An 18,171-nucleotide genomic window follows, 5' to 3' on the forward strand; every position below is an offset into this window, starting at 1 on the left:
TTTATATTCATATTTATAGGTTCTCTTCTTGTAGAAAACATCAGATAAAAATGTCTTTTAACTTCCATAATTAACATTCTCCCCCTGCAATCCTAATTTAGAGAAACAACTTGAGGTAGGACCATTTTAAAGTGACTATTCCTTGGCATTACAAGAAAATTATCCCTAAGGCCCTTGGTTAAAAATAATTGCCCTCTCACCAAAAAGTAGATCAATTGTAACAAAGAGAAGGTAAGTCAGGTTGCTACAGGGACATGTTAGTATCTGTTTTATTTTTCCGTTGCTGCATTAAAAAATTACTGCAGAATTTAGCAGCTTAGAACACCAAGCATTTGATTGTGTTACTCTTTGTATGGGTCAGGATTCAGAATGACTAGATTGGGTGCCTCTGACTCTCAAAGGATTGTCACCCCAGCAATCAGGATGTTGGCCAGGGCTCAAGTTATCTCCAGCCTTGACTAGGGGAGGTTCTGCTAAGTGGCACAACTGTCAGAAGGCCTTGGGGACAATCCAATTCTACGCTCATGCATGTGGCAGTTGGAAGTTCCCAGTCCTGACTAGCTTTTTGCCACCTCTCACCTCCTTGCTACTCACAACATAGCCACTTGCTTCCCCCAGAGTGAGTGCTCTGAGAGAGTGCAAGCAAGACAGAAGTCACGATCTTTTTGAAATCTGATCTTAGAAGTGACATCCATTTCTTTGGCATATTCTGTCGATTAGAAGGGGGTCACTAGGTCAAGCCTTCACTCAAACAGGAGAAGAGTATACAATGACGTGAGTATCAAGAGGCAGCAATCAGCAGGGCCACCTTTAGAGGCTTCTACCATGTCTAGCTCCTCCACACCCTCCCAGTCTTTTAAATAAATAAATAAGTAAATGGAAGTTTTTTTCATTTTTCAGTTTGTTCTTGGCAGCAGAGTGAAGATGTTTTGATCACACAGATCCATTGCATATAAAATAGAATTTTCTCCTATGGTTTTGAGCCTAGTTTGAGTTGGCTCACAGGCATATAACTCTTTTACAAGAATTACATAGTGCCTATGATACTTAGTTTGGCCACTAACAATTTTAGTGTATAATAAAATGTGGTATGCATCTCCCAGCAGAAAATATTGACTTTGAAATTGTGTTTGCTTCTATGCACTGGTCATTCTCTTATAAAGTGAATAGTAAGTAATATAATAATATATTTGGAATGGCTTATCCTTGGATTTTATTTACAGTTCATTGACCATCTCTAATGACCCAGATGAAGGTGAACAAAAGAAGGAATCTCCAGTTGAAGCAGTTACTTCAGATTCTCATCAAGATGATGAAATAAACTCAATGGAACAAAACACAGAAGACAACATGCAAGAAAACATAAAACCTAAGCCCAAAAAAACAAAAAAGAAAGTTAAAGCAGGTTTGTTATCCAAAGTAAATGAAAAATTGTGTACCTTGGTAGAAACTTAATTTTAAGAAGCTTAGACCTTATAACTAAAACTAAAGGATATAATTGAAAATAACCCAATATAGAATATTTAGCACTTTTTCTTGGATTTGTGTAGATTAAAACATTCATTTATTTGTAACTGAGTCTATGGTGAGTTATATTTTTTGATTTAATTCAACTCAAGAATGATGTTGACTTTGTTGTTGCTAATGTGACATAGATTTCTTCTTTAAACCATTGAGTTTAGAGCCCTAAATGGTTAAGACACAGTTGTTGAAAGCTACAAATAGTCAACAGCCATAAACCTTTCAAATGTTCAGGCTACATCCCTCAGGCCAGCATAGTAACTTTGCAGTTCCTCAGCTATATTCAGTTTCTCCTTCCTCAACTTTCCTTTTTGCCTCTTGCTTTCTCTTGTCTTTTTTCTGATTACTTTTGTCTTACTTTACTTATTGTTGCCTTGTTAATCACTTGTTATATCTTTTTTATTTCAGTTTCTATTTAAGTAGCTTAAAAACTGGACCAATGTAGACAGTTTTCAAATTATGGTACATCTTTGTTAGAGGATACAGTGGGTAATGTTTTGTGGTTTCTTTAATTAAATTTTTAAAAACATTGTAGGGGTGGCCATTAGGCACAGTGAGTAAAGTGCTACTTGGCATATACATCCTATATCTAAGTTCAAGTCCTAGAGCTGCTTCTGATCCAGATTCCTAGTAATGTGCTCTCTAGGAAGGCAGCAGATCATGACTTAATATTTGGCTCCTGCCACCTATATGGAAGACCTGTACTGAGTTCCTGGCTCCTGACTTCAGTCTTGCCCAGCCCTGGCTGTTGCAGGCATTTGGAGAGTGAACAAGCAGATCAATGATCTCTGTCTCTCTGCCTTTCAAATAAAATGAAAATTGGAAAAACAAATAAAAAAACTCTGTTGAAGCACAATATGCATATAGAAAAATACACCTATGAGAAGTATACTATTTAGTGAATTTTCACAAACTCAGCATAACTGTAAAGACAACATCTATATCAAGAAACAGAACATCACCCAGAAACCCCCTCAGATCCAGTTACTTGCTCTATAAGAGTAAACCTGCCCTGACATCTGTTTGTTCTTTGCCTATTTTAATATGAATTGAGGGTCTGTGCTAAGTGGGCTAAGCCTCTTCTGCAGCACCAGCATCCTATATGGGCGCTGTTTCTAGTACTAGCTGCTCCTCTTCCAATCGAGCTCTCTGCTTATGGCCTGGGAAAGCAGTAGAAGATGGCCCAAGTGGTGGGGCCCCTGCACCTGTGTGGGAGAGCTGGAAGAAGCTCCTGGCTTCACATCGGACCATCTCGGGCTGTTGTGGCCATTTGGGGAGTGAGCCTGTGGATAGAAGACCCTTCTCTCTGTCTCTCCCTTTCTCTGTAATTTTCCTCTCAAGTAAATAAATAAAATCTTTTAAAAAATATTAATCAAATTATAAATACTGTGCTCTTTTTGACTAGCTTTTTAAAAATTTTTTAATTATTCAATTTTTTGGAGAGGCAGAGTGACAGAGATGGTATATTTCCTCCTTAAGTTTGGAAAGGAGTTGAATGTTTGACCTAGTTGTTAAGATGCCTGCATTCCACATCAGAATGCCTGTGATGCTGGCATCTCATATGGATGCTGCTTCAAGATGGAACCATTTCACTGCAGATCCAGCTTGCTGCTGATGTGCCTGGGAAAGTAGCAGAAGATGGCCCAAGTGATTAGGCTCCTGCACTCACTTGGGAGACCCTAAGGAACCTCCTGGCTCCTGGCTTTTGGCCCAGCTCCAGCCATTGAGGCCATTTGGGAATCAACCAATGGATGGAAGACCTTTCTCTATGTCTCTTCCTCTGTGTCACTCTTTCAAATGAATAAATAAATCTTTTTTTATTAAAAGAGATTGATTTAATAAGAAAGATTTCCATTTTTCTTATTTCATATGCATTTAAGGCTTTAAGTTTCTGTGCAAACACTACTTCAGTTGCAGCTCCCAAATTTTGATATTCTTTGGCCTCCTTATTCAATAAAAAGTATTGCATAATTTAATTTTTGTGATCATGTATTATTTAGATGTATGTTGTTTAGTTTCAGGCAGCAGATGATTTTCTTTATATATATATGTATGTATATATATATTTATTTATTTATTTGTAAGACAAAGAGATATCTAGCTACTGTTTCACTCCCCAAATGGCCACAACAATAGGGGCTGGACCAGGCAGAAGCCAGGAACCTGGAGCTCCATCTGCTCTTCTACCTGGATGGCAGGGTCCCAAGTACTTTGGTCATCCTCTGCTGCTTTCCAGGCACATTAGCAGGGAGCTGGATCAGAAGCAGAGAAGCTGGGACTCAAATTGGCTCTCCAGTAAGAGATGCTGGCATTGTAGGAGACAGCTTAACTCACTGCAACACAGCGCTGACCCCTGCAGATGATTTTCTAGTTACCTTTCTGTGACTGGTTTCTGTCTTCTGTTGTTTTCAGAGAAGTCTGAGTGCTATGAATGATTTTAATCTTTTGCGTGTACTGAGGCTTTCATAATGACCGTAGAGTCAGTTTTGGTAACTATTTAGTGCAGTGTTTGATGTGTGTCAGTTATATCAACTTTGTGTTCATCTCACAGATCTTTTTTTTTTGATTTACTGAGTCTGTCAGTTTTTGAGAAGGAAGTTAAAATTCTTTCTGTGATATCTTTTTTTATTTCTGTCAGTTTTTATTTATATATTTTGAAGCTGTGTTGTTAAATATATGCATATTTAAAAGTATTGTATCTTCCCTTAAAATGTACTTGGGTTTTGAGTTTGAACAATGTACTTATTTCCATCCTCTTGCTTATAATCTTCTTGTGTCCTTGTATTATGTGTATCATCTCATTATTTTCTGTCTGATCTATTTTGTGTTCCTTTTTCTCATTTTGAATTATTTTAATTATTTAAAAAAATTCTCCAATTAACTTATTATACATTCTTTACTATTTTTAGTTGTTACCTAGAAGAGCATTAAGTTTATTCTTGACTCATCCAGTCAGTCCACAATAAAATACACTCCCCCAGCACTATTAGAACAGTTACCAGTTTCACTGCATTCATCCCTCTCCTATTTTATGGGCTCTTACTGTTATGCATTTAGTTCTGCATATAACTGAGAATTCACTGATTTGTTATTTTTCACATTTGATATTTATTTACATTTACTCCAGAATTTACATGTTCCTTAATGAATTTCCAATTTTCCATTTTTCATCTGCTTAAAGAACTCAGTGTTTCTCTTAATGAAGGCTTGCTAATTCTGTCACATGTTATTGTCCAAAATTCCTTTACTTTTACCTTCATTTTGAGATGTTTACTAAAACAGATTTTTTTATTGTAAGTTATTTTATTTTGATATTTTACAGAAACAATACTTCTGTCTTCTGACTTAAATCGTTTCTGTTACCAGCTACAGTCTTGTTTCTATCCCTGTGCAGGGAATCTTTTTTTCCCCCCCGACTGGTTTCAGTGTTTTCTTATGAAGTGACTAAATCCGGTTTTTTTAGAATTTATCCTGCTTAGAGTTCATTGGTTGAAATTTTTTATCAGTTATCAAAAATTCTTTTCTATTATTCTAATATGGTTTCTTCAAAGTTTCCTTTTTGTAGACTGTGCTTTCAAATATATTAGTTGTTTTGAGTATATCCTCAAGTTTCTTAAATTATCTTTCTCCTGTATGTTTTTTTCTCCCATGATGCTTCAGTTTGGATTTTTGTATTGATTCTTCTTTTCAGTCATAAATCCTGTCTTTCTTTCTGTCCTTTGTGTCATTAGATCCATGTATTGAGTTCATAATTCAGACGTTGTATTTTTTCAGTTCCAGAATTTTTTATGGATTCTAATTATAGAAAAGTCTCCAGGTTTTTTGTTGTTGTTGTTGTTGTGTTAAGATTGATTTATTTATTTGAAAGGCAGAGTTTACAGAGAGAAAAAGAGAGGCAGAGACAGAGAGAGAGAGAGAGAGAGAGAGGGAGATCTTCCATCTGCTGGTTCGCTCAAATGGCCACAATGGCCAGAGCTGGGCTTGTCCGAAGCCAGGAGCTTCCTCTGGATCTCCCATGCAGATAGCAGGGGCCCAAGGACTTTGGCTGGCTTCTGCTGCTTTCCCAGGTGCATTAGCAGAGAGCTGCATCAGAAGTAGAGTAGCCGGACTTGAACCTACACCCATAGGAGATGCCAGTGTCACAGGCGTGGCTTTACCTACTACACCACAACACTGGCTCCAAGTCTCCAGTTTTAAAAACTATATTGCATTTATTTCCTTTTATTTTCTTAAGCATATTAATCATAGGTATTTTAATGTCCATATGCCAGTTTCAGTCTGCTGTATCATCTGTTTTCTTTTTTGATTACTGGTCATATAGTTTTGCCTCTTTTATGTCTAGTAACTTATTATATGCTAGACATTGTGAATGGAATCCTAGAGGCTCAGAAGATTCTTATCTTGTAATAGAGAAGGTTTTCTTATTTCTCTCTTAGGTAGATTGAGTGGGCAATGACTTTCTGTAATTGAGCTAGATCACAGCTGGATTGTAGTATTGCTGACTCTTACCTCTGATTCATTCTGTTCCTAGGATAAGGCCTCCCTTGTATTTCAAAGCAAGAGCCTGACATGTATTTGTCTCTTCAGCCCTAAAAGACTGGGAGATTCAGTTTTGTCCTTCAGTGCTTTTCAATTTAACCTTTAGCCTCTACAGCTTCAGAATTTGACACATAACTTGAGATGGTGACTGACCATGAGTTTGAGGGCCTTTCAGTTTCCAGTTTTGTCACTCCAGTCCCCTATGAGTACCGAACCTCTGTTTCTCTGCCTCCCAATAGTGGCTTTCTACCAAGAGTTCCACCTGGGTTTTCAACTTCTAGCCACACCCAGAACTGATAAGTGACCCCATGTGAAAAGTAGCTTTAAGTCCTTAATATAAACTGATGACACCCTAATTTAGGACTTCATCTTCACCAGTTTTGTTTCAGACCCCTGTGCGGTAGGTCGTGGTATCCTACCTCTCCAGCCACACCATAACCTCAGAATTCAGTTTTGTTAGGAAAATTGGCCATGCATTTGAGGCTCCTGAAGTCTCCAGTTTATTATTATTATTATTATTATTATTATTATTATTATTTTGACAGGCAGAGTGGACAGTGAGAGAGAGAGACAGAGAGAAAGGTCTTCCTTTGCCGTTGGTTCACCCTCCAATGGCCATCGCGGCCGGCGCGCTGCGGCTGGCGCACTGCGCTGATCCGATGACAGGAACCAGGTACTTATCCTGGTCTCCCATGGGGTGCAGGGCCCAAGTACTTGGGCCATCCTCCACTGCACTCCCTGGCCACAGCAGAGAGCTGGCCTGGAAGAGGGGCAACCGGGACAGAATCCAACGCCCCAACCGGGACTAGAACCCGGTGTGCCGGCGCCGCAAGGCGGAGGATTAGCCTAGTGAGCCGCGGCGCCGGCCTCCAGTTTATTATTAATGCCAGAGAACCACTAAAATTGTTGCTGGTTACTCTTTCTCCTAGCAGTGACCTCCTGCTTGAGTCAAACACTGATCCTTAGCCCACCCTGAGTCAGCAGATGTCCCCAGAGACAGAAACAGCTCTCTGTCCAGATTAGCTTACCTCTGAGTGATTCTTCTCTGGAATTTTAGTTCATGTAGTAGCAGTTGTTTCTGTATTTTTCCAATGCCTTTAAAATAAGATTTTTGTAATTAATTAGGCTTTTTCCGGTTTTTGATATCTGAAATGTTGACATGCTGCATCCTACTATATCCTAGGCAGAAGCAGAAATTCTGGTTATAAATTAACTAAGTAATGTATATTCCACTTAGAAAATACTCAGATAACATTACTTTTTGTCCTTGATTTGTTTTTTCTTTTTGTGTTATTCATTGATAAAAAAAATAAAAGATTCCTTACCAATTTTAAAGAATTAGTAAATGTGATATTTTACTCTTTAGTATATATTCTGCTACTATCTGGCATTTTCTTTTTCTTTAAAGTTAAGATTTCATTAAATGTAAATGTAACTATGTAAATAATCAATTATAACATTGATTTTCTTCTGTGAATGTAGTTTCAGATGATAATGAAGACATTGATGGTGATGGTGTTCATGAAATAACAAGCCGAGACAGCCCAGTTTATCCCAAATGTTTGCTTGATGATGACCTTGTCCTTGGAGTTTACATTCACCGAACTGATCGACTTAAATCAGATTTTATGATTTCTCACCCAATGGTAAAAATTCATGTCATTGATGAGAATACTGGCCAATATGTCAAGAAAGATGATAGGTAATTTTTTTAAATTGCATAGCTAACCCTTGAAGTTGAGACTGTCCACTGTAGAAGTCCTCTTTTCTGCCATAGGTAATTGAAAGTGAATGGGGATGGAGCTATGAATTTGTGTTAGAGAGAAATCTACTAGTTGTATATGTCCATCAAACAGTTAATATTGATCTTTGTGCTTTACAGAAGAAATAGAGAACATCTAAATTCAGTAACTTGTTTTAGATGGAGGGGAATAATTCATTTTAAATAGTGGAGAGGTGCTACCAAGCTTAATAACTAATTTATGACATAAACCTGGGTTGTGAATACCTTAAATTGTAGTATAAATGCTTTAGTTTTATAACTTAATATTTTTCTTTTGAAAATATGTTACGTGGACCGCAGGTGAGGTAAATGAATCTTGATTTTTTTTTCCCTGAGATTGCCTCTATAGCGAATACAGCTCGAAGGCCCACATAAAAAGTAAAATAAAATAAATTGAATAGAATTCCAAGAAATTATTTTCTTGGTAAGATGACAGGGAAGAGAAATACAAAGATTGCCCAAAAAGGATCATTCGTGTACAAAACAATTATGACAAAGAGGTTGCAATTTTGTGTTCATTTTATTTCACTAAATTTACTTTTTATCACAAGATTATTTAAAATTCTTAAGGTATTGCTTTTTTCTAGTTATGTATGGAGAAGGTATGATCATAACCTCTATATAATAAAATTTAATTTTATAAAACCAACTAGTATTAAATAAAGGGAAGACAATAGTAATGCACTTCTATCTTTAAGTCTTACAAAGTTTATAATTTTCTAAATGGACAGTAAAAAATATTTTCCATTTGTAGCATATGGCTATTCATTTTTTCTGGGTGACTTACCTTGTACACTATGAAGTTTTCCTCATCTTTTGTAATTTATCATGGATAATTGTGTTAATAGAAGTATCTTTCTTTGAACAGTGAACGGCCTGTTTCATCTTACTATGAGAAAGAGACTGTGGATTATATTCTCCCTATTATGACACAGCCATATGATTTTAAACAATTAAAATCAAGGCTTCCAGAGTGGGAAGAACAAATTATATTCAATGAAAATTTTCCCTATTTGCTTCGAGGTTTTGATGAGAGCCCTAAAGTCATCCTGTTCTTTGAGGTATGAATTGAATAGAGCAATTTAAAGTAAATTTTAGTTAATACTCAATAGCACAAATGTAAGCTGTTTTTCATAGTTCAGTAATGAAACAAAGTAATGTTAGAATTTAATTAATACATTTTGTGTTGTAATACACTTTGGAGATTTAGGTTGAGAGGCCTTTTTTTAAGCAGTGATAGTATGTTTGCTGAGCACTTACCAGTGCTAGTCATTAACCATTTGATCCACTGTATGTTATTTAGTCCTTACAGCAGTCCCATAATTACAGTGATAAGTCTGATCAAAATGAATACAACCCCCCATTCTTAACCCATTTCACAAAATATAAACTCATTTAACTGTCAGTCTCCCTGAGAATTATGTATATCACCTGTATAAGTAAAGGTAACATACATAAATAGGCCAGCGCTGCAGCTCACTAGGCTAATCCTCCGCCTGTGGCGCTGGTACCCCAGGTTCTAGACCCGGTTGGGGTGCTGGATTCTGTCTGGGTTGCTCCTCTTCCAGTCCAGCTCTCTGCTGTGGCCCGGGAATGCAGTGGAGGATTGCCCAATTGCTTGGGCCCTGCACTCCTCTTGGGAGACCAAGAGGAATTACCTGGCTCCTGGCTTCAGATCAGAACAGCGCGCCGGCCGTAGCGGCCATTAAGGGAGTGAACCAACGGAAAAGGAAGACTTTTCTCTCTGTCTCTCTCTCTGTCTCTGTCTGTCAAAAAAATTAAAAAAAAAAAAAAACCATACCTAGATCAATACAATGAAATATACAACCAAAAGTAGTGTAAAACTCCTTAGATGTGAAGGGTTAGTGGAGAACCAGAGCAGTCAGGGAAAGCTCTGTGGAACAGATGGCCTTAGACCTGGCTTGTCCTTCTAATCATTTTTCTAAGAAGAATATCAAGGAGCAGAGTACACAGGATTTACCAAAGTCACTCAGTTTATTTTTTTTTATTTTTATTTTTATGTTTTTTGACAGGCAGAGTTAGACAGTGAGAGAGAGAGAGAGAGACAGAGAGAAAGGTCTTCCTTTTTCCATTGTTTCATCCCTCAAGGGGCCGCTACGGCCGGCGCGCTGCACCGATCCGAAACCAGGAGCCAGGTGCTTCCTCCTGGTCTCCCATGCGGGTGCAGAGCCAAGGACTTGGGCCATCTTCCACTGCACTTCTGGGCCACAGCAGAGAGCTGGACAGGAAGAGGAGCAACTGGGACAGAATCCGGCGCCCCAACCAGGACTAGAACCCAGGGTGCTGGCACCGCAGAGGGAGGATTAGCCTAGTGAGCCGTGGCACCGGCCGACTTGGGCCATCTTCTACTGCTTTCCCAGGCCATAGCAGAGAGCTGGATCAGAAGTGGAACTGGGACTCGAATGGGCGCCCATAGGGGATGCCGGCACTGCAGGTGGTAGTTTATCCACTATGGCACAGCACTGGCCCTGAGTTGCTTTTTTGATAATCCTTGACTTTCAGGTTTCCATGTGTACTTATGATAAAAATATTCTACCATTTACATCTGTGATTATGTTGGGTATGATGTGTATAGAGAGCTGTGATATTTTAAAAAGGTTGTAATTTGTATCTCAAAGAATATTTTCTTCCTCATAGAAATTTGTTTTTTTATAATGTTCTTTATGTTTATTTTAGTGTAAGAGATTTAAGAATGCTTGATTTTTTAGATTTATAAATACTTTGATTACTTCTTAATTTTTAACATAATGTGCTATTTTCTGTATGACTACTTTTTAATTTCAACACATTAAGGACTTAGTGAAGACAACTTTGATTGTATTGTTCAGAATTCCTTAAAGCTGTTATTGAATTTGTAAATACTTACCCTAAGGGAAAAATAACAGACCCATGTAGGTATGTGCACAAGGATATTTATTTCCACACTGTTTATAATAGCATAATTTTAAGAAGATAAAAGTATGTAAATTTCAGAGATTTGATTAAACAGATTATGATTTTTATTAAATTTATTACATTTATAACACATACTACCAGGCTACCATCAACATGATGATATTCTTGTGTATTTATTGACATGAAGAGATATATACTATATAGTATTTGCAAAAAAAAAGAGTGTATAGTAGTGACACTACTATAGTATAGTAGTGACATACATAATTTAGGAATACACAAAAAAATTTAGGTATGTACAAACCAGATGTCAATGGTAATTATCTGTGGGTCTGGATTATAAGTTGCTTTTCTTTATCATCATGTTTTTTAACTAAGCATATATTATATCTGAAACGAGATTGCAGTGTCTAGAATAGAGGGCTGAATAGAACCCATATTGTTTTTTAAGCAGTCTTCTATAAAGATTTGGTATTTCAACCGAGCTGTTGATAATCATTATTAGGTTCTAGGTAAAAGCCTATGACAAATACCTGGAATACAGTTTCTGTTGCAGATTTCGCAAATCAGTTAGCTTTAACATCCAGACAGGAAAGAGGTATGAAAGAAATCCTCTTAAGAAACCTAATTACCAATATCTATCCAAAGAGAAAACCCTCAACTTTAGAAAGGTGATCCAAGCAAGGACCAGAGATGGAACCATGAGCTTTTAAATAATCCTTTGAAATCTGCTCTGGTAACATAAAACATGATCAAGCTTAAGAATTATGTTCCTACTATATATGTGCTTGAAATGTATTCAAGGTACTTAATACTTTGCTTTGGTCTAAAAATTACTCTTAATAAAAGATTTATTAATAAGATATAAAATAACCAGAAAAATGGACCCTCACTAACTGGATGAGTCAGCTTTAAGTTGCATGAAATAAGATAAAAATATTTTTACTCATATTAATGATAATAAAATATTAATTATAATATTAAATTTTAGGTGTCCTAGTATTCTGAGAAGTAATTTTTAAAATTTATTTGCAGATTCTTGATTTCTTAAGTATGGAAGAAATTAAGAATAACTCTGAGGTTCAGAACCAGGAATGTGGCTTTCGGAAAATTGCCTGGGCATTTCTTAAGGTACGTTTTTCACTTATTTTAACACTTTTAAAATAATCTTTAAATCTGATTGTCTCCTTTTCCCCAAGTCAGTTTGTTTTCATATAAGGACTAATGATCTAAGGTGAGATTGCAGATTGCAATGATGTTCATTGTTAACTCATTCAAATCTTCATATATTGATTGATTGCTTAATATGTGAGTGTTATACTATTTGGCTTTGAAAATTCATTGTTAAAAAAGATAAAGAATGGCCGGCGCCGCAGCTCATTAGGCTAATCCTCTGCCTGCGGCGCTGGCACAGCGGGTTCTAGTCCCGGTCAGGGCGCCGGATTCTGTCCCAGTTGCCCCTCTTCCAGGCCAGCTCTCTGCTGTGGCCAGGGAGTGCAGTGGAGGATGGCCCAAGTACTTGGGCCCTGCACCCCATGGGAGACCAGGAGAAGCACCTGGCTCCTGCCTTCAGATCAGCATGGTGCACCGGCCGCAGCGTGCCGGCCGCGGTGGCCATTGAAGGGTGAACCAACAGCAAAGGAAGACCTTTCTCTCTGTCTCTCTCTTTCATTGTCCACTCTGCCTGTCAAAAAAAATAAAAAAATATATTAAAAAAAAAAAAGATACAGAAGCCCTGCCATCCTTATTCAGCCCAACACATACTTATTAAGTCCTCTCTGTATATCAGCCACTGTTCTCGTCACTGTTGTTCTCTATAGAGAAGATAGATTTCTTGAATTCATATCAAAAAAGTAATTGGCTATATAGTTTAGTGAGAAGTTTTATAAATACTGTGAAAAGGAATGGGGTGGGTGATGGAAATAAGGGTCACGTGAGGCCAAGGAAAGGTTTCCTAAGGGAGAGACAGCTAACCTGAGAATTAGCAAGAGGGTGACCACAGGGAAGAGTTCCTGGTTCAGGGTATCATATGCAAAGACCTTAATATGGGAAATAGCAAAGTTGGCTCGGATAACCAATACAAAGGTGCTGAATTTGGAGGACAGAGGTTGATGGGCAGAGTGGTACAGGAAGAGGTGAATGCAGTTTTGATTATGTAGTATCTTCTAAGCTGTTACAGCAACAAGAAGCCATTACAGAATTTTAAAGAGCAAGGACAGGCTATGATAGCATTTTATTTAATTTTATCTTATTTTTAAAAAGATTCGTTTATTGATATATTTAAAAGGCAGAATAGCAACAGGAGACTAAGAGCGAATCTCCCATCTGGTGGTTCACTCCCCAAATGCCAGAAACAGCCAAAAGTAGGCCAGACTGAAGCCAGGAGCCAGGAACTCCATCCTGCTCTCCTGTATAGGTTGGAGGGACCCAAATGCTTGGGTTATCATTTGCTGCTTTCCCAGGCACATTAGCAGAGAGCTGGCTCAGAAGTGGAGTGGCCAGGACTTGAACTGACAGTCTGATATGGAATGCTAGCATTGCAAAAGGCAGGTTAGCCCTAGCCTGCTGTGCCATAATACTTGCCCCATGATAACATTTTAAACAAAAGGATGAGTAATCTGAATTATATTTCAGAATGATTACCCTAATATATGGAGAATGATTAGAGAGGGAGCAAATGTAGGTATTAGAAAATGAAGTTAGGGAATAGTTGCAGTAGTCCAGTGCAAAATGGCTGTGTCTTCAACTTGGAAGAGATGAAAAACATGGATAGATTGATGTTTATTCCTCGTATCCTTTATTTCTGACTTCAAATCCAAATTTGAATTGTGAAAATTTTGAGTAATTATTCCATTTTTTACCATCTTACAAAAATGTTTTCATTTGTCCAACCATCCATTCAACAAATATTTATTAAATGTCTCTGAAATGCAAGGCAGTCTGCCAAATAAAGAGCATTCATAGATAAATTCGGCACTACATTGCCCTGATTAGGATTATATGTAAGTATATTACCTACGTGATCATGTGCTGTAGAGTAGATGCTGTAAAAACCCAGTTAAGGAATTTAATCCACACTGGGGGTTAGTGAGAAACTTTAATAGGGATGTAGTTAGAGTCTTGTATCAACCTGGCCCAGTTGATGCAGTATTTAATGTTAGCATTCTATCATATAGACCTTTTTCTAAACCCTCTCCCATACTAATTTAGAGGAAAAACAAACCAAAATTCCCATACAGTGGCAAACGTTGTTTTCTTGTGGCTTTTTTAAGAAACTGTTTTGATTCCTTCTGTGCTATTGTTTGTGCAGACCTGCAGTGTTTACTGTATCTATTGTACTTAGGAGACAATAATGTATTCCATAGCATTTTTACTTACAAGTATTATACAGGTTTTTAATTTATTTATCCATCTTAAGCCTTTAGCAGAAATGGCAATCAAGAATTCTCCTTTATCCCAACCCTCCCTCCACCATAAAGGGTAAGGTATTCTGTGTGCTTCCCTTATTATAATATGAATGTGTACCCTTCATTTTCAGAATCAGTTGTAACTTACTTTTGCTAAATTTGTTGAACATTTTAGTTCTTATTTTACAAGATCTCTGCATTTAATATATCACTCCATTGATACTCTCAATTCCATAGTATCACCAGCTCTCAAGCATTTTTTTTTTTTTCATAGTGGAAAGTAGAAGTAGCAAAGTTTATTGGGGTAGGGACATCCGCAAGAATGGATGGGCACCTCTCCAGAGAGGACCTGAGAGAGAGTGCAGTCGCTCAGACATGGGAGGGAGCAAGGTTACATGGTTGAGTGGAGAGATTACACCTGGCCAGGCAGGCGGGCGACTCAGCATAGAGGCAGAGGGCTGAGCGTGCTGTCCATTTGAGGCCGGGGGTTTTTAAGGAGATGGGTCTCTGTCTTCACACATTTCCTCCTGAAACAAAGGATTTTATGGCTGTAAATATTAAGAAGCTCCTATCTGAGTTTTCCCTTGAAGGTATCAGACAGGAGGAAGCCTAGCTGGCGCCATCCTGGGTTCAGAGGAAGAGGAGCAGGACCCCCTAGAGAATGGGGATCCGGAGCAGGGTATTTGAAATGCAGATACTGGGCTGCATCTGGGAAATTGTAGAAGATTTGTCAGGCAGAAGGGGCGGGGACCCCCACCTGGCAGGTTATCAGGTAGAAGGGGGCAGGGCAGGATGTGAACACTGGGCTGCCCCTGAAACATTATCGGGATGACTTTGAGATGTAGATGCATATGCTGGACGTAGAAGTCTTCTCTTTAGGCCTTTGTCATACACACATAAGCTCATACCTAACTTCCTACCTAACATTCCCCCCTCAAGAGGGAATACCCAAAATTCTTCTTTGGGATTATGGGTGGAGTTCCGTTTTCTGTAACTTCTTCGAAGCTGGCATGTGGGTGTCGAGGGGGATTTGGGTATTTCCTCTTGCTATCTGTCATATGGTGTGTGACAGTGGCCTTGGAAAGACTGTCCTGCTTGGTCCAGAGGGCTGCTCAGGTCGTCCAGTGGAATGGGCTGGAAGCCTTGTCTGACGACCATTTGGAGTTTGACAGCTTTTAGTCTGTTAGAGACAAAACAAACAAGGGCATTAAAAATACATGGTCCAAAGAGAAGCAGCAAGATTACAGAAGTTATTGGGCCAAGGAGAGGAAATAGCCAGGATTTCCATGACCAGATGTCAGGCCAGAAATCCCAGCCCTGCTTGGCCTGGTCCTGGAGCTGTTTGGCTTTATCCAGGAAAAGTTCATACTTTTCATACAGATTTGGGTCTGTACTTGTCCAGTCTGATTGACCCAGAGACAACATTCTTCCTGGAACATGGCACAGATACCTCCTGAAGCAGCAGTTAGCATGTCCAATATTTCTTTCTTTCATAACCTGTTGTGACTTCTGCACACCTTCTTCAACTTACTTGAAACATTCCATCATTTCCATTCCAGTCTAGAGTAAACTAGCCATCAGGATAAAGTCATTCTTACAAACCATGTCCTTTCCTTATTAAAAAAAAAACTCTTTCCTTCTTAACCTTTCTTACCAAGAACACTCTTTCCTTCTAAACCTTTCTTACCAAGCACACATTTCTATACTTGTGATGTTTTCCATAGAGCCTGGTTGGCTCTTTCTACCTTACTGGAAGACTGAGGTCTCCATGCAGAGTGAAGGGCCGTGTTATTCCTAAGGCCTTACAAATCCCTTGTGTAACCTGGGAGATGAGGGAAGGCCCATTGTCGCTTTGTAAAGATTTTGGGAGACAAAAGCGTGGAATAACTTCCTTCAGGAGAGTTTTGGTTACTTCCTGAGCTCTTTTAGTTCTGGTTGGGAAGGCTTCTACCCATCCAGTAAAGGTGTCTGTAAGTACAAGCAGGTACCTATAGCCTTGACAGAGTGGCTGGCATCTGTGTAAAATCTATTTGCCAGTCCTCCCCGGGTTAAGTTCCCTTTTGCTGTATAGACCCCTGGGAGTTATTTTCTCTTGTCCTTACCTAGTTCTAGAGCTCTGGTTAAGTGATCAGTTCTGCTAACTGAGAAAAAGTTCCTGGGGGCAGAGGACGCTTCAATAACGTGCCATGCCGTAACTGATGTATACCCTGAGAAGCAGGTCCCGTCTGACAAAGCTGCTTCCATCTATGAACCAAACTTAATCTGTTAGTCAGGGGGCTGTCTTTTAGGTCCCTTCTGCTGGCATAGATCAAGCCTATAGTCTTAGCAGAGGACTGGAGGGGACCACTTTCCCCCTGGGTTAGAGTAAAGCAATGCCTTATTTTTACCTGAGGGTTTTTTAGAAGGAGGACCTGATAGCTCTCAAGCATTTTAATGGCATACAGAAAGCTTGTGAATATCTAGTGAGAGAATTAAATGTAGAGAAAAGGTGACTAGGATAAAAATTTATCTGCAAGAAAGTGCCATGAATCAACTTAAAATTCAAATGTTTTATTATACCTCTCTATTGCTTCTGAAGGATAGCTTGATTAATTATAAAGTTATTATGGTAGTTCAAATTACACTTGATCCCAGCTCCCAGCTATGCCTTCAGGCACTTTTAATGCTTTTAGCACATACAGATGACATTCCTTTAAATTATAACTAAGCCTCATTTGTTTGAGCTTTTCATTATATAAAATAACCATAATGGCAGGGGCTTGACTGGATCTCAGCTATCAACTAATTCTAAGTAGCATGCTAATACACACTAAATTACCTGGTATATATTAAAAGAGTTTACAGAATCACAGTAATAAAGCTTTGAACAGATGGTAGAAGGGTTTTTCAAGGGAGTCTGTAATGATTAATACTCTATACTGGAACTTTTTTTTTTTTTAAAGTATCAGATTGAAAGGCAGAGTCAAAGAGAGAGGAGGGGAATGATGGGGGTGTGTGAAAGAGATTTTTCCATCTGCTGGTTCACCCCCCAGATGGCTGTAAGGGCTGTGGTTGGGGCAGGGTGAAGCCAGGTGCCAGAAATTCCATCCAGGTCTCCCATGTAAGTGGCAGGGACCCAAGTACTTGGGACGTCTGCTGCCTTCCCAGAAGCATTAGCAGGGAGCTGGATTGGAAGCGCAGCACCTGGGCTCAAACTGGGGCTCCTGTGTGGAAAGCTGGCAGGACAGCCTGCTGAGCCACAACCCCAGTCCTGTGCCTGAACTTTTTGACCCAGTTTGAAACTATCCCTCACACCTTCTGTCATCTGATACCCACCGCATCACTCTTCAGCTTATAACCCCCATTGGCCGTACATCCTTTACTAGGGGGTTGAGAGAAAAGATGGGCTATATTTTTGTATTCTTTGTTTCCTTGTTGATGCATCATTCCTAATCTCAGTACAGTCTGGTTTTTTCTGTGCACTAAAGCATCTCCAGCCATATCACTGATGACTTTTGTTTGCTGAATTTTTCAGTTGTTATTTTATGTGTATTTAGTACATTACTGTCTTAACACTCTGTTTCCTTAGCTTTTTTGATACCATCCTTTTCTGATTTCCTTTTGCAATTCTTTCAGATCTTTTATGGCCTTCTACCTACCTCTTTAATATCAGTCTTACTCATAGTTTCATTCTTAACTTTCTTGGATCTACTTTTTTTCTGTATCTTAGATTTATAAATGCAGTTACCTAATGGACATTTCACTACATGACCCATATATATTTTAAATTCTTTCTTTCCCCTTTTCTCTCCACTAAATTGGTAGGTAGTACTGCTACCATCTGCCCAGTCTCCCAAATTTATGACCTTGGAGTTGCATGTCTGTTTTGGTAGACACAAATCCCATATAGCTGTTTGAATTCAAATAATTAAAATTAAATTGGAAAAAAAAAAAAAAAAAACTGGCTTCGGATTGGTGCAGTGTGCCGGCCATAGTGGCCATTTCGGGAGTGAACCAATGAAAAAG

General features: G+C 38.6%; 1 protein-coding gene across 16 annotated transcripts in view; it reads left to right on the forward strand.

Annotated features, from left to right (window-relative positions):
• Positions 1-18,171, forward strand: part of AHI1 (Abelson helper integration site 1) — a 231,607-nt gene that overhangs the window by 40,203 nt on the left and 173,233 nt on the right. For all 16 annotated transcript variants that reach the window (XR_016233697.1, XR_011388506.2, XR_016233694.1 and 13 more), the window contains 4 exons: positions 1,224-1,405; positions 7,543-7,762; positions 8,712-8,904; positions 11,795-11,890. Coding sequence is in view for 9 of the 16 variants with exons in the window: in XM_008263550.5 (XP_008261772.1) it covers positions 1,224-1,405; positions 7,543-7,762; positions 8,712-8,904; positions 11,795-11,890 (691 nt within the window). In the remaining 7 variants the exon portion in view is untranslated. The remainder of the gene's footprint in view (positions 1-1,223; positions 1,406-7,542; positions 7,763-8,711; positions 8,905-11,794; positions 11,891-18,171) is intronic.

Source organism: Oryctolagus cuniculus, chromosome 5 (assembly GCF_051225735.1).
Source record: "Oryctolagus cuniculus isolate XC-2025 breed Fujian yellow rabbit chromosome 5, ASM5122573v1, whole genome shotgun sequence".
Classification (NCBI taxonomy): Eukaryota; Metazoa; Chordata; class Mammalia; order Lagomorpha; family Leporidae; genus Oryctolagus; species Oryctolagus cuniculus.